The sequence below is a fragment of the Heloderma suspectum genome, chromosome 1 (genome assembly GCF_057233095.1).
Source record: "Heloderma suspectum isolate Gila_16-S chromosome 1, 16-S_ref, whole genome shotgun sequence".
NCBI lineage: Eukaryota > Metazoa > Chordata > Lepidosauria > Squamata > Helodermatidae > Heloderma > Heloderma suspectum.
The window spans coordinates 114,583,535-114,597,492 of NC_139458.1; the positions used below are offsets into that span (position 1 = coordinate 114,583,535).

Consider the following 13,958-nt stretch of genomic DNA (forward strand, 5'->3'; position numbering starts at 1 on the left):
TATTTATTCATTGGATATAGACAGAGTGGCCCAAAAGTAGGTATACAGTATAGTTTATTTGCATTTTATTACATTGTTTATTACATTTACATTTGTTTAACACTGTTTAATCTTGTAAGTGCTCGAAATGTATTCCATCAACGTTGCAACATTCCTCGAACCTGTCCAGAACACTGTGACACACAGTACAACACAAATTCCGGTCTGCATCAATGTCCATAAATGCTTCAGTTGAGATGTGATGAGGATTTTCATCTGCCAAATACGCACAGTTATGCCTGTTCATGTGGCCTGACAGCTGTCAGGAGGTTGCCCCTGCCGCCTTCTGAAATCCTCAGAAAGCCAGAATCAACATGCAGACAATAGGGCTCTTTTCCAAGGCTTTATTCCCATTCAACCTAATGACGCTTTATAGATGCAAATTGCTTGATCCTACGAGTGAGACTTAAGAGAGCTGCCTACTTGGGGGTTCTAACCTTAGGAATCAGTTGATCTCTGTTTCGAGGGGAAGGCGGGAAACCTCTGTACTTATGGGCTAGGAGGAGAGAGTCCACCCTTTTCCCGTGGGGTATCTGGGTGCTGCTGTTGCCATCGCGCCAAGTGGGCTCAGCGCCTCCTCTCAGCACCTGCCATCACCTGCTCGACGCTGCGCCGGTGCCTAGCATCCAGAAACTGCTGTCGTGCCTCCCTCTCCCTGCCAGGGTCACTATCACTCTCAGGAATGTGTACTGGGGGGGGGGCTCTCCCCCTTTCTGCTCCTCTGAACAGCGCGCAGGTTCCTCTCCCGCGGTTTCTCTCTCTTCCTCAGAATCAGAACTGCTTTGGGGGTCTCTGGGCTCTGATCCAACCCTGACAACAACTTGAAAGAAGCCTCATCTGACCAGATGATCTTATCAAGAAGGTCTGGTTTGTTAGAGATTTGGTTACGCATCGTCTCACAGAATTGCAACCGACTGTCTGGGTCATCCTCCAGAAGTCCATGTAACGGACGGTACAGCTTCAATTTCAATTTACACATTAAGCACTGCAAGGACGTTCTAGGTATGGATAGCTGCTTAGATGCACATCGTGTGGACTTTTTCGGACTGTTCACAAATGTGAAAAACTCATTTTCCTCTGTCATAGACGTCCTGGGACGTCCAGATTTCGGTGCATTTGCCACTGCACCTGTTGCTTCAAATTTATCTCTAAGACAATAAACTGTCAGACGTGTTGGTGGAGGAGTGTCAGATGCTTCTTGCCACACTGTGCGCACCCGCTCGGCATTTTCAGTCTTCCAGTACTGCTTTAAAATCCACTTTCTTTGTTCTTGACTCAAGTTCGTTGCTATCATTCACAATATCAGTAAAAATAATAACTAAAAATCTAAACAACTGTATACCTACTTAAGGGCCTCACTCCCCTCACTCTCTACACTTAACTGATTTAACTGTCACTCCCTGTCACTCACTCTTCCCAACTGTCATTCTGACTCCACCCACACATCTACTCACACATCCTCTCCCCCTCCCATCAACATTCTAAACAACTGTATAGCTACTTTTGGGCCACCTGGTATATAGTCATCCTAAACACAAGTTCCCTGGGTGACTCACAAAATAAATAAGCATTAAAATACAATATAAATTAAAATACAATATAAAACAACAGTGCAGATGTTGAAGCACTGCTGTAATATGTGTGCATCAATCCATGCTTCTCAGGCTACTGCATTCCATGTCAGCTGAAGCTTCTAGTCTCCAAGCTCAGCCCCATCCATGTAGAGTGCTTTATAGTACTCCTGCCTTGAGAGCATTCTGTCTTTATCTGACTGTGTTCTTCATCCAGGAGCTGTAGCAAAGAGTTAAGCTGTGTTACTGCATAGATATACCGCGAAGAACAACAGAAGCATTTAACACTTTGTAATTGCCAGAAATACAAAAATCTTGCGCAGGTGGTAGTAATAAATTGGAAAATCTTTGCCGCCTGAAGTGAACAGTGGAGTACAAGAAACTCAGTAGTAAGAATGGGAGCTTTCCCTTTCTTAGCAATAATAAAAGATGAAGCTATCAGCAAAGATTGAGGCACATATTACCTTAACAGAGTAAACAAGAAAAAAAGATATCCCGAGATACGTCAGGTATATTTTGACCCTCTGACTTATAGCAGAACTGTGGTCTGTGGTGGCCTTATGTTCACAATATGGGGCACTTAATCTTTTGTGGCCTGTAAATATGTTGATTCATTTATTTCTAAGATTTATTAGTTACCCTAAAGATAATAGCTCCCAAGATGTTGCACAACAAAAATACACCCAATAAAAAATCCATAGAAATCTATTAAAAAAACAACATAATAAAACAATAAATTAAAAGCAACAATTAAAGGTAGCAGGAGACAAAAAGACATCGTAAGAAAGTCTAAATGATATAATTAACTAAAAAAACAGTATAGCAGCAGAAATATACACAGATAAAAGGCTTTTCAGAGCCTTTGCCTGGCTCTGAAAAGATGACAATATAGGCACCAGGTGGCCCTCTCTGGGGAAGGTATTCCATAACTTAGAGGCTACTCCCAGTGCTTCCAAGGAGCCATGTGCTGTATCTCAGTATGCAAGTGCCCTCGGAGCAGGGCCTCTGATGATGATCTCAGGGCTTGGGCAGGATGTACAGGATATGTGTTGGATGGTGTCTCTTCCTGTGTTCACTCATGTAGCTGTGTTGTATAGCCAATTTGTGGTTCAGCAGTAGCATTTACATGTGTACCTATACTGAATTTGGGATGTTTAGTCTATGTGCCCATAGAACTTGAGGCTCAATTTTTTAAAAAGTTGTATTGGTACAAGAGGTAATTCTAGTCTAGTGTATATCACTATGATATTGTGCTTAATGTCAACACTTTCTCTAACATGGTACTTTGTTTCCACCAAAATCTCATTTGTTACCTCTGTGCTGTAACGGTTATATAGTCTTGAACTGCTTGGGGCGGGGGTGCTGTTGGGGCAGCACCATGATCCACAATTTTGCAATCGCACAGAAGCCTTTATACCAGAGTGCTGAGCCTCTTTCAGCCTGGGGGCCAAATTCCATTTCAGAGAAACTCCCAGGGGCTGCATTCCAGTGGTGGGTGGGACCAAAAGCAAAGGGCAAAGCTAAAAATATCAGCCTATTTTAGCTTAAAGCTCTTACTGCCAGTAATACCTTTTAGAATGGGGGGAAGAAGCTGCTCAAAACTACCAAATGATTGGTGATTGAGGAAAAGGGGTTGGGACCAGCAGAAGGGAGTATAGTGCTCTGTGTAGCCCTGGAGGGCCAAATTTGGCCCTCAGGTGGGCCAGTTTTGGCTGCTAAGCCTGAGGCTCTGCACCTCTGCTTTAACTGAAACCTCAGTGCACTAAATGTAAGGTAAAGGAAATTAGGGTGCAATCTGATGCATGTTCAGCATAGCTGGCTGGGGAATGCTGAGAGTTATAGGACTCATTTCTGTCTAAACACGCATAGGATTGTGCCCTTAGTCTGTTTGGCCTAGAATATGGTGGTCTGGTTCGAAGAAATTATGATGTTAAATATGGAATTAAACATGTTTTAAACCTCTGTTTTCATTTGTTTTTGTGAAGGGCCATATGACTTAATGACTATTCTGCTCCTTGTAGTGCTGCTTTAGATCTGATTATTAATATAAACTTTTCGTAAACTGTTTTTGTACCTTTCAATATGTGGTGACATCACTGTATCTTAACTGTGTTAATTGCCAACCAAGAGCCACTTCATGCAACATTTCTCTCTCACTCCCTGTCTCTGTCTGTCTGTCTGTCTGTCTCTCACACACACATGTGCACACACACACTCGAGCATCCCTGAGTCAAAAATAATTTGGGTAAATGTAATTGTGAGCTGGGTGGTCGTGGATATCACTGGCTGTAATTCCCACTGGGAAAATTGCCACTATAGTAAAGAATGGCTGCCAATTCTTACCTGTCCAGTTAATACATAACTATGCATGTGTGACTGAAGGAGGTCAGTTACTGGTTGCTTAGAGAAAGAAACACATTGTGTGAAACAATCCTGACTGTTGATGTGGAACTCAGAAAAGATCCTCCTTTTAGTATTTAAATAACTTTCACAGTAGCTTTATCTAGCTTTCCACATTTATTGAGAAGTGCATGTTTTTGCCTAGACAGAATGTCTACTGTAGTGTTTTGATTCATTCTGCTTTATTTTACCTTTGTTTGTTTGTTTGTTTTAAACCATGGATTATTAAATAATAGAGATAATAGAATCATAGAATTATAGAATAGCAGGGTTGGAGGGGGCCTATAAGACCATCGAGTCCAACCCCCTGCTCAATGCAGGTATCCAAGTCAAAGCATCCCTGACAGATGGCTATCCAGCATCATCTTGAATGCCTCCAGTGTGAGAGAGCCCACCACCTCCCTTGGTAATTGGTTCCATTGTCGTATTGCTGTAACAGTCAGGAAGTTTTTCCTGATGTTCAGCTGGAATCTGGCTTCCTGTAACTTGAGCCCAGTATTCTGTGTCCTGCACTCTGGGATGATCGAGAAGAGATCCTGGCCTTCCTCTCTGTGACAACCTTTCAAGTCCTTGAAGAGTGCTATCCTATCTCCCCTCAGTCTTCTCAAGGCTAAACATGCCCAGTTCTTTCAGTCTCTCCTCATAGGGCTTTGATACTTGATGCATGCTGAACAAGAGAGTCTCCTAATGGTTTATGGAGGAAATAAGCTTTGGCAATTTTTTAAAAAGAAAAATCTCATTAAAGCAGTGATTAAAATACCTATTGGCTTAACAAATTTAATGTTACAACTACACTGTACCACCACTTCTTGGGACCTGTTGTGAGAAACCAAATTAGATCTTGTAATGCAAGTGTCATGTTATCTGGATTAGTATGCACAGATCCGTGTGCTGATTAATCTCTTAATTTGAGTGCTGTTTGACACTCAGATATGCAACAGAGTGGAAATTGTGGTAGACAACTATTCAGATACATTAATAGGCCCATGTACAAAAAAAGTTACATTATGTTTGTATATTTGGTAGATGGAATTAGTAACAATATTGGAAAATAGTGATAGGAATCAGATTGGTACCCCAAAATAGAATGGAAAGTCCAGTTTCCTTTGAAAATTGCTAGTGTTTCTGCTAAATCATCAGTATTTCTGCTATATCAGTAATATTTCTGCTAAATCAGTAGTAGTATTTCTGCTATTTGTATTCCATAATTTCTGCTATTTTGCAGTCTAGTATTTTGTATTTTTGAGTCATATTTGGAGCACAGAAACACTCACTTTGACATTGCTAAGTAAATTGTATAGCTTATGTTCAATGCTACAAGAGTGTAATGCCAGGTTTGGATTCTAGAGGCCCAAAAGCACTCAGGGTTTGTTTATTGTTAGGGCAAATAAGAGTGGGGTGGTGGTAGCCAAAGATGACCACCCTTATAGTTGTCAACATGCTGTTTTCTGGGGAGCAGTACCACCACAAGAAAATTCTGGGTGTTGCAAGGAATGCTGAAACTTAGCTTGTGTAATTTAGATACTATATTTCTACAGCTGTCAATATTGTAACAACAGATATAGGGAAGTATCCAATGATTTCATTTCGCTAGCGCAAATTACATTGCACTAGCATAAGGGACCTCTAGCTCAACACCAATAATGTTAGTTTGTGCAACACATTTTCCAAGGAACCCCATTGCTATTGGTGTTGTGCTAGAGGACTCTTAGGCTAACACAACTTAATTTCTGATAGTGGAATGACATTATTGGATATTGCTCATAATATGCTATCCCAGAAATAGTTTCAAAGCAGGATTTTGAGTTCATGAACTGCCAAGCATTTCCTCAGAATGAATAATGTACTGTCAGCTATAGGTTTTGTGTTCGTTATAGTTTTACAGATTATGAGTTATTTTTGTTGTCTTAACATACCTTTCTGTTAAACTATACTTGTGCTTTCTTTGTTCATAGTTTTGTCAGCCTGGAGGATGGCATCTATCCAGAGAGAGGAAGCAGCCTACGTTCTTTGTGGTGGTTTTGACAGATATAAACTCTGAACGGCACTACTGCTCTTGCCTAACTTTCTATGAAGCAGAGATCAATTTGCAGGTAAATGTTTTAAAGCAGAAAACAGCAAGTAAAGGAGTACTTTAAAAAGCATTTCTCATTATATATGACGTTGTGCCACCCATCTAAAATCACTGGATTTTTCTTGTGTGTGTGCGCAGCTGCATGCACACAACCCACCTTCACCTAGAAACCTAATTTCTGTAACTCCTTCTATCATCTACCTGGCTCTTACACACCCAACTTTCAAACTCTTTTTTCACCACCCATCTCACCCTCTTCAACTCCAGGTTCATGTATCTGGCCCATAGTAATCAAGGACTCGTGATACCACTCCTCGTCTCAGGGAGCATTATGACTCTGTTTAGGCTTATAACTAGTAGGACAGCCAATTATTTGACTCAAAATCAGTGTTTACATAAACTGAAACATTATCATGTTGGTGTATTTAAGAGTTTCCTTATTGTTAATTCATATTTAATGCATTTATGCTTAATGACTCTTCCCTTAGCCTTGGTGGTGCTTATAAGGGATACTTATTTGAAATATATGTCAAACTATGGGTTTTTTAATCACTGAAGGGTTTTTTTTAATTGGCTGGTTCGGTTTATATCTTTGTTGCATTTTAATTGTTTTTTAATTTATTTTGGTGTCTTAATTAAGGTTTTGTTTTAATTCAGGTTTTTTTTGTTAGCCATCTTGAGTGCCATTTTGTAGCAGAAACCCAGGATATGAAAGACAGACATACAGACTTATTTATTTATTTATTTCAGTTTCATTACTAAGATATTTCTCTTTCATTTCACTTGTGTCTTTATACAAAGTAATTCAATATGGTACTTGACTTGTGGTTTAATTTAGATTCTTGGCTGTCTGTTTCAGATTTTTTTAAAAAACACGCTACTCCCTCTGCTGGCTGCCTGTAGATTTGAAGAGAACAAAACACCGCAATTCTGTTTTTATTTATTTAATATATAATACAATATGGTGCAAACTATTATGGTGTGGTGTTATATTCCACTAGACAGGCATTTAAATAGAAACATACATTTTGTTGGTTTGTGTGTTGTTCATCTCCATCTGTTTGCATAATTACGAAGTGTACTGTTGTTCAATTCTGTTTGTTTGCTTAATAACTTTTTGTGTTTAAAATGCATTAAAACCCACACACATATTTAAAACTATGAATGCATTCCTCACAATAGAAAAGTTAGGTTAGATTTTGGATGCAACCCGCTTGGCAATTTCCCTTTAAAATATGTGTCTTAATAATATTTGGACAGCTCTAATTATTTCAAAAATAATTGCTGAAGTAATTCACCCAAATTGGAAATTCCAAATAATCTCTGTATGACACATCATTTGGAATCCTTCACAAGGAGAATCTAGGGACCAAGGTAATGCAATGTGTAATTGTTAAATCTTATTGTAATGTTTGAAATATTGCTTCTTGGCTAAGGTCAAATGCAGTTTCCTTCCAATATTGCATAATAGTGAGCTTTCATAAATTGAAGATTATTACTAGTTTTGTTAGAAACAGGTTTCTAAAATTATATCAAACAATTTCAGATAATATCTTAAGTGCACAATCCCATGGCAGCTAGACAGCAGCAAGATGGCCATAGGATTGGTCAGTTTCCAGGAACCGCCTCCCCACCCCTCCCCCGTAGCCTTGTAGGAAGCGCTGATCGTCCCCGTGCTCCGCACTCGGAAGAGCATTGCGGAGCGGGGAGAAGGGGGGCGTTCCCAGGGAGTTTGTAAGTGCCGGTACAACACTTCCTATGTATTGTCTGGCCTCCCCACCCCACACTCTGATGTCCCACAGCTAGACAGCTGAAATCGGCCGTCTAGCTGCAAATGCAGGGCAGCTGGTGTGTGGAGGAGAGAATCTCCTCTGCGCTCCTCCCACCATGCATTGGATAGGCAGTCACCTCCAAGTTCAGAGGCAGCTATCTATCCACATAGGTTGCTCCCTTAGTGTGTAATTGTAGAAACCTGATCAAAAGCCTCCATAAATCAAGACAGCACTTTCAAGCCTCTGCATAGTAACAAAGACAAGGTAACAACTCAGCTGATGATGATCAATGTCTTCAGAAGGCTGGGGATAGCTAAACAAAAAAAGGAAAAAGAGAACAGGGAGGAACAAGTTGACAGAGCTTGAACTGAAATGGATTGTTCTCTCACTACAGGCGTTAATTAGCTTTCCAGTGCCAGGATGTTTGTATTAGCTTCAACATTTCTGGCATTTCATTTCCCTTTGACCTCATTGCTAACATTTTTCTCTCTCTACATCCAGTGTATACACTATGACCTGGTTCACACATAACACCAACCCATGGTTTGTTGGCATATCCAGGCTTTGTCTGGCAGACAATCAAATTAACCATTATTTGTTTAATGGTTAATTTGAATAATTTGTTTGTTATTTCTTAATCCTTGGGTTGTTTTTTCCTGCTCCCTCCCTATATTCCAGATGCCTTTCTGGCCATGTAGTACTAGCATGTGGAGTGGCTATGGTTTGTTTACCACTCTCGCTTGCCACCTCTGTAGCCTGGTGAAACAACCCATGAACAACTAATGGTCCTGGATTCACACATAAACCTATGGTTTAAATAACCCAAGGTTCACAGTCCAACAACAAAGCATGGGTTCTCTTTCTGAGTCATTTGTAGTTAACAAATCATGGTTTGTTAGCATGGCTAGGTACACAACCCACAATTCAGGAGCTCATGGGTTAAATAAACCATATGTTAGTGATATGTGCAAACCAACTCAAGATGACCTTTTGAGCATCTAATGAAGGGCTCTTTGGACCATGAAAAGGTATGCCATAATAATTTTTTTAGTCTTTATGTGTCGCAAGACTGTTCTTTGTTTTGTTTTTGCTGCAAAATGCTTAGGAGGACTTTACTATCAATAACATTGTCTTGTAACTAGGAAATGGATTTCTATTAGAAAATTTCAGATTCATTCATTCATTCATTTCATTTCTATACCACCCAATAGCTGAAGCTCTCTGGATGGTTCACAAAAATTAAAACCAAACAGCACACAATAAAACAATATAAAACATTGTTGTTTTTCAGTCGTTAATTTATTATTATTATTTTTATTTATTATTAAATTTATTAATCGCCCATCTGGCTGGTCACCCAGCCACTCTGGGCGATGTACAACATACAATAAAACAGTTTAAAACAATAAAATTCTACAATAAAAACATTTTCTAAAATACCCTAACCCACCCCAAATGCCTGCCTGAACAACCACGTTTTTAATGCATGACGGAAGCTCATTAAAGAGGGGGCATGACGGAGTTCCCTAGGGAGGGAGTTCCACAGAGTGGGGGCCACTACAGAAAAGGCCCTCTCCCTCATCCCCACCAGTGTAGCTGTCCTGGCTGATGGGACAGAGAGAAGGCCATCCGAGGCTGATCTTGTGAAGCGGCCTGTCTGGTGCTGCTGGAGGCGCTCCTTAAGATTGGTTAAGTCGTGTCCGACTCTTTGTGACCCCATGGGCCATAGCACACCAGGCCTTCCTGTCCTCCGCTCTCTCCCAGAGCATGCTCAAGTTCATATTCATTGTATCGGTGATGCTATTTAGCCATCTCATCCTCTGCTGTCCCCTTCTCCTTTTGCCTTCAATCTTTCCCAGCAATCTTTCCAGTGACTTTTCTCTTCACATTAGGTGGCCAAAATATTTGAGCTTCAGCTTCAGTATCTGTCCTTCCAATGAGCAGTCGGGGTTGATTTCCTTTAGGATTGACTGATTTGCCCTCCTTGCAGTCCAGGGGACTCGTAAGAGTCTTCTCCAGCACAACAGTTCGAAAGCATCAATTCTTCGGTGCTCAGCCTTCCTTATAGTCCAGGTCTCACAGCCATAGGTTACTATGGGGAATACCCTTGCTTTAACTATGCGGACCTTTGTTGTCAGTGTGATGTCTCTGCTCTTCACTATTTTATCAAGATTTGTCATTGCTGTCCTCCCGAGAAGTAAACGTCTTCTGATTTCCTGGCTGCAGTCAGCGTCTGCAGCAATCTTTGCTCCTAGAAAGACAAAGTCTGTCACTGCCTCCACGTTTTCTCCCTCTATTTGCCAGTTATCAACTGAGCTGGTTGCCATAATCTTGGTTTTTTTGAGGTTTAACTGCAACCCAGCTTTTGCACTTTCTTCTTTCACCTTCGTCATGAGGTTCCTCAGCAACTCCTCACTTTCAGCCATCAAAGTGGTACCATCTGCATATCTGAGACTGTTAATGTTTCTTCCAGCAATTTTAACTCCAGCCTTGGCTTCATCAAGCCCAGCACGTCGCATGATGTGTTCTGCGTACAGGTTGAATAGGTAGGGTCCCTGCCATACTCCTTTCCCAATCTTAAACCAGTTCGTTGATCCGTGGTCTGTTCTTACCGTTGCTACTTGGTTGTTATACAGATTCCTCAGTTGGCAGACAAGATGACTTGGTATCCCCATACCACCAAGAACTTGCCACAATTTGTTATGATCCACACAGTCAAAGGCTTTAGAATAGTCAATAAAACAGAAATAGATGTTTTTCTGAAACTCCCTGGCTTTCTCCATTATCCAGCGGATATTGGCAATTTGGTCTCTACTTCCTCTGCCTTTTCTAAACCCAGCTTGTAAATCTGGCAATTCTTGTTCCATGAATTGCTGGAGTCAACCTTGCAAGATCTTGAGCATTACCTTACTGGCATGTGAAATAAGTGCCACTGTTCGATAGTTTGAACATTCTTTGGTGCTTCCCTTTTTTGGTATGGGGATATAAGTTGATTTTTTCCAATCTGTTGGCCATTCTTGTGTTTTCCAAATTTATTTATTTATTTATTTATTTATTTATTTTCATTTCATTTCTATACCGCCCAATAGCCGAAGCTCTCTGGGCGGTTCACAAAAACTAAAACCAAACAACACACAATAAAACAATTTAAAATATATAGAACATTAAAATCACAATATAACAATACAACCACAATAAAACCTAGCAGCAGTACAGGAGTTTAAAATACAGATTTAAAACAGCAAAGATAAAAATTTAGAAAGCTAAAATGCCTGGGAAAATAAAAAGGTCTTCACCTGGCGCCGAAAGGAGTACAATGTAGGCGCCAGGCGAACCTCACTAGGGAGCTCATTCCAGAGCCGGGGTGCCACAACAGAAAAAGCCCTCCTCCTAGTAGCCACCCGCCTCACTTCCTTCGGCAGGGGCTCACGGAGAAGGGCCGCTGATGATGATCTTAAGGTCCGGGCAGGCACATATGGGAGGAGGCGATCCTTCAGGTAACCTGGCCCCAAGCCGTTAAGGGCTTTGAATGTTAACACCAGCACTTTGAATCGGGCCCGGAAATGGACTGGCAGCCAGTGCAGCTGGAAAAGTACTGGCGTAATATGAGCTCGCAGGCCAGTCCCTGTTAACAATCTTGCTGCCCTATTTTGGACCAGCTGAAGTTTGCGGACCGTTTTCAAAGGCAGCCCCATGTATAACGCATTGCAGTAATCCAGACAAGAACTTATCAGAGCATGGATAACTGTAGCTAGGCTATCTCTGTCCAGATAAGGGCGTAGTTGGTATACCAGCCTAAGCTGATAAAAAGTGCTCCGTGCCACTGAGTTCACCTGTGCCTCAAGTGACAGTTCTGGATCCAAGAGCACCCCCAAACTACGAACCTGATCCTTTAGGGGGAGTGCAACCCCCTCCAGAACAGGTTGAATATCACCTAGCCGGGCAGACGAACCACCCACTAACAGTACCTCCGTCTTGTCTGGATTGAGTTTCAGTTTATTAGCCTTCATCCAGTCCATTACCGTGCCCAGGCACTGATTCAGAACAGCCACTGCCTCACCTGGTTTTGATGAGAAAGAGAGGTAGAGCTGGGTGTCATCCGCATATTGATGGCATCTCAGCCCACACCTCCGGATAACCTCCCCCAGCGGTTTCATGTAGATGTTAAACAGCATGGGGGATAGAATAGAGCCCTGTGGAACCCCATGGCACAATTGCCATGGCGCAGAGCAATAATCCCCCAGCACCACCTTCTGGAATCGGCCATCCAAGTAGGAGCGGAACCACTGTAGTGCAGTGCCTCCAACTCCCAACCCAGACAACCTATCCAGAAGGATACCATGGTCGATGGTATCGAAAGCCGAGAATCAACAGGGTCGCACTCCCCCTGTCCCTCTCCCGGCAGAGGTCATCCCACAGGGCGACCAAGGCAGTTTCCGTTCCAAAACCAGGCCTGAAGCCCGATTGAAATGGATCTAGATAATCTGTTTCATTCAAGAGTGCCTGGAGCTGTCCTACAACCACCCGCTCAAGCACCTTGCCCAGGAAGGGGATGTTGGCCACTGGCCTATAATTGTTAACATCCTCTGGGTCCAGGTTAGGCTTTTTCAGGAGTGGTCTAATTACTGCCTCTTTTAAAGCAGCAGGCACCACTCCCTCTCTCAAGGAGGAATTTACAACCTCCTGGACCCAGCCGGACAACCCCTCCTTGTTTGATGTAATAAGCCATGAAGGGCAAGGGTCAAGCACACAAGTGGTCGATCGGACTTGGCCAAGCACCTTGTCCGCATCCTCAGGCCTCAGTAACTGAAACTCATCCAATAAAACTGGACCAGACGGTGCTCTGAACGCCTCTACCAATGGAACTGCATTAATGGTGGTGCCCAATTCATGACGAATCTGAGCGACTTTATCCTCAAAGTGCCACGCAAACTCGTCACAGCGTGCTACCGAGGGTTCCACCGTCTCTCTCCCTGGCCCAGAATGTAACAGGCCGTGAACCACTCGGAAAAGCTCCGCCGGACGACACTGAGAAGATGCAATGCTGGTGGAAAAGAACTGCCTCTTTGCCACCCTCACCGCCACAGAGTAGGCGCGATAGTGGGCTCTTACCTGTGTTCGGTCAGACTCAGCACAAGTTTTCCTCCACCTGCGTTCTAGCCATCTCCCCTCTTGCTTCATTGCCCTCAGCTCAGGTGTATACCAAGGAGCTGGCCGGGCTCTGCTCAGAGGGAGAGGGCGCTTGGGCGCGATCGTGTCAACCAACCGAGTCATCTCTGCATTCCACAGAGCGACCTGGGCTTCGACAGGAGCACCAGCCATACCAGCAGGAAAATCCCCCAGAGCCCTCTGGAATCCATCGGAATCCATTAATCTCCGGGGGCGGACCATTTTAATAGGTCCCCCACACTTGCAGAGGGGAAAGGCCGCCAGAAGTCTAAACCTCAGCAGGAAGTGATCTGACCATGACAAAGGGACAGATGTTAATTCCTCTACTTTCAGATCACCATCCTCCTGCCCGGTCGAGAAAACCAGATCAAGCATGTGTCCTTTTATATGCGTTGGGCCGATGACATGTTGGGACAGCCCCATGGTTGTCATGGCGGCCATGAAGTCCTGAGCCGCCCCGGATACAGCGGCCTCGGCATGGAAGTTGAGATCCCCCAGGACCATCATCCTAGGGGTCCTCAACACCAAGTCCGAGACCATGCTGGCATATGGCATGCATCACCTTGACGGCATCATCTTGCAAGATTTTAAACAGTTCAGCTGGAATATCGTCATCTCCTGCTGCCTTGTTATTAGCAATGCTTCTTAAGGCCTGTTCAACCTCACTCTTCAGGATGTCTGGCTCTAGCTCACTGACCACACCATCAAATCTATCCCCGATATTATTATCCTTCCTATACAGATCTTCCATATATTCTTGCCACCTTTTCTTGATCTCTTCTGCTTCTGTTAGGTCCTTGCCATCTTTGTTTTTGATCATACCCGTTTTTGCCTGGAATTTACCTCCGATGTTTCTAATTTTCTGGAAGAGGTCTCTTGTCCTTCGTATTCTATTATCTTCTTCTGCTTCCGCACATTGCTTGTTTAAAAATA

At 42.7% G+C, this 13,958-nt stretch overlaps 1 protein-coding gene across 4 annotated transcripts in view; it reads left to right on the plus strand.

The window, feature by feature from the left end:
• Window positions 1–13,958, plus strand: part of SBF2 (SET binding factor 2) — a 388,549-nt gene that overhangs the window by 177,043 nt on the left and 197,548 nt on the right. For all 4 annotated transcript variants that reach the window (XM_084854235.1, XM_084854251.1, XM_084854241.1 and 1 more), the window contains exon 3: window positions 5,966–6,103. In XM_084854235.1, coding sequence (XP_084710361.1) covers window positions 5,966–6,103 — 138 coding nt within the window. The remainder of the gene's footprint in view (window positions 1–5,965; window positions 6,104–13,958) is intronic.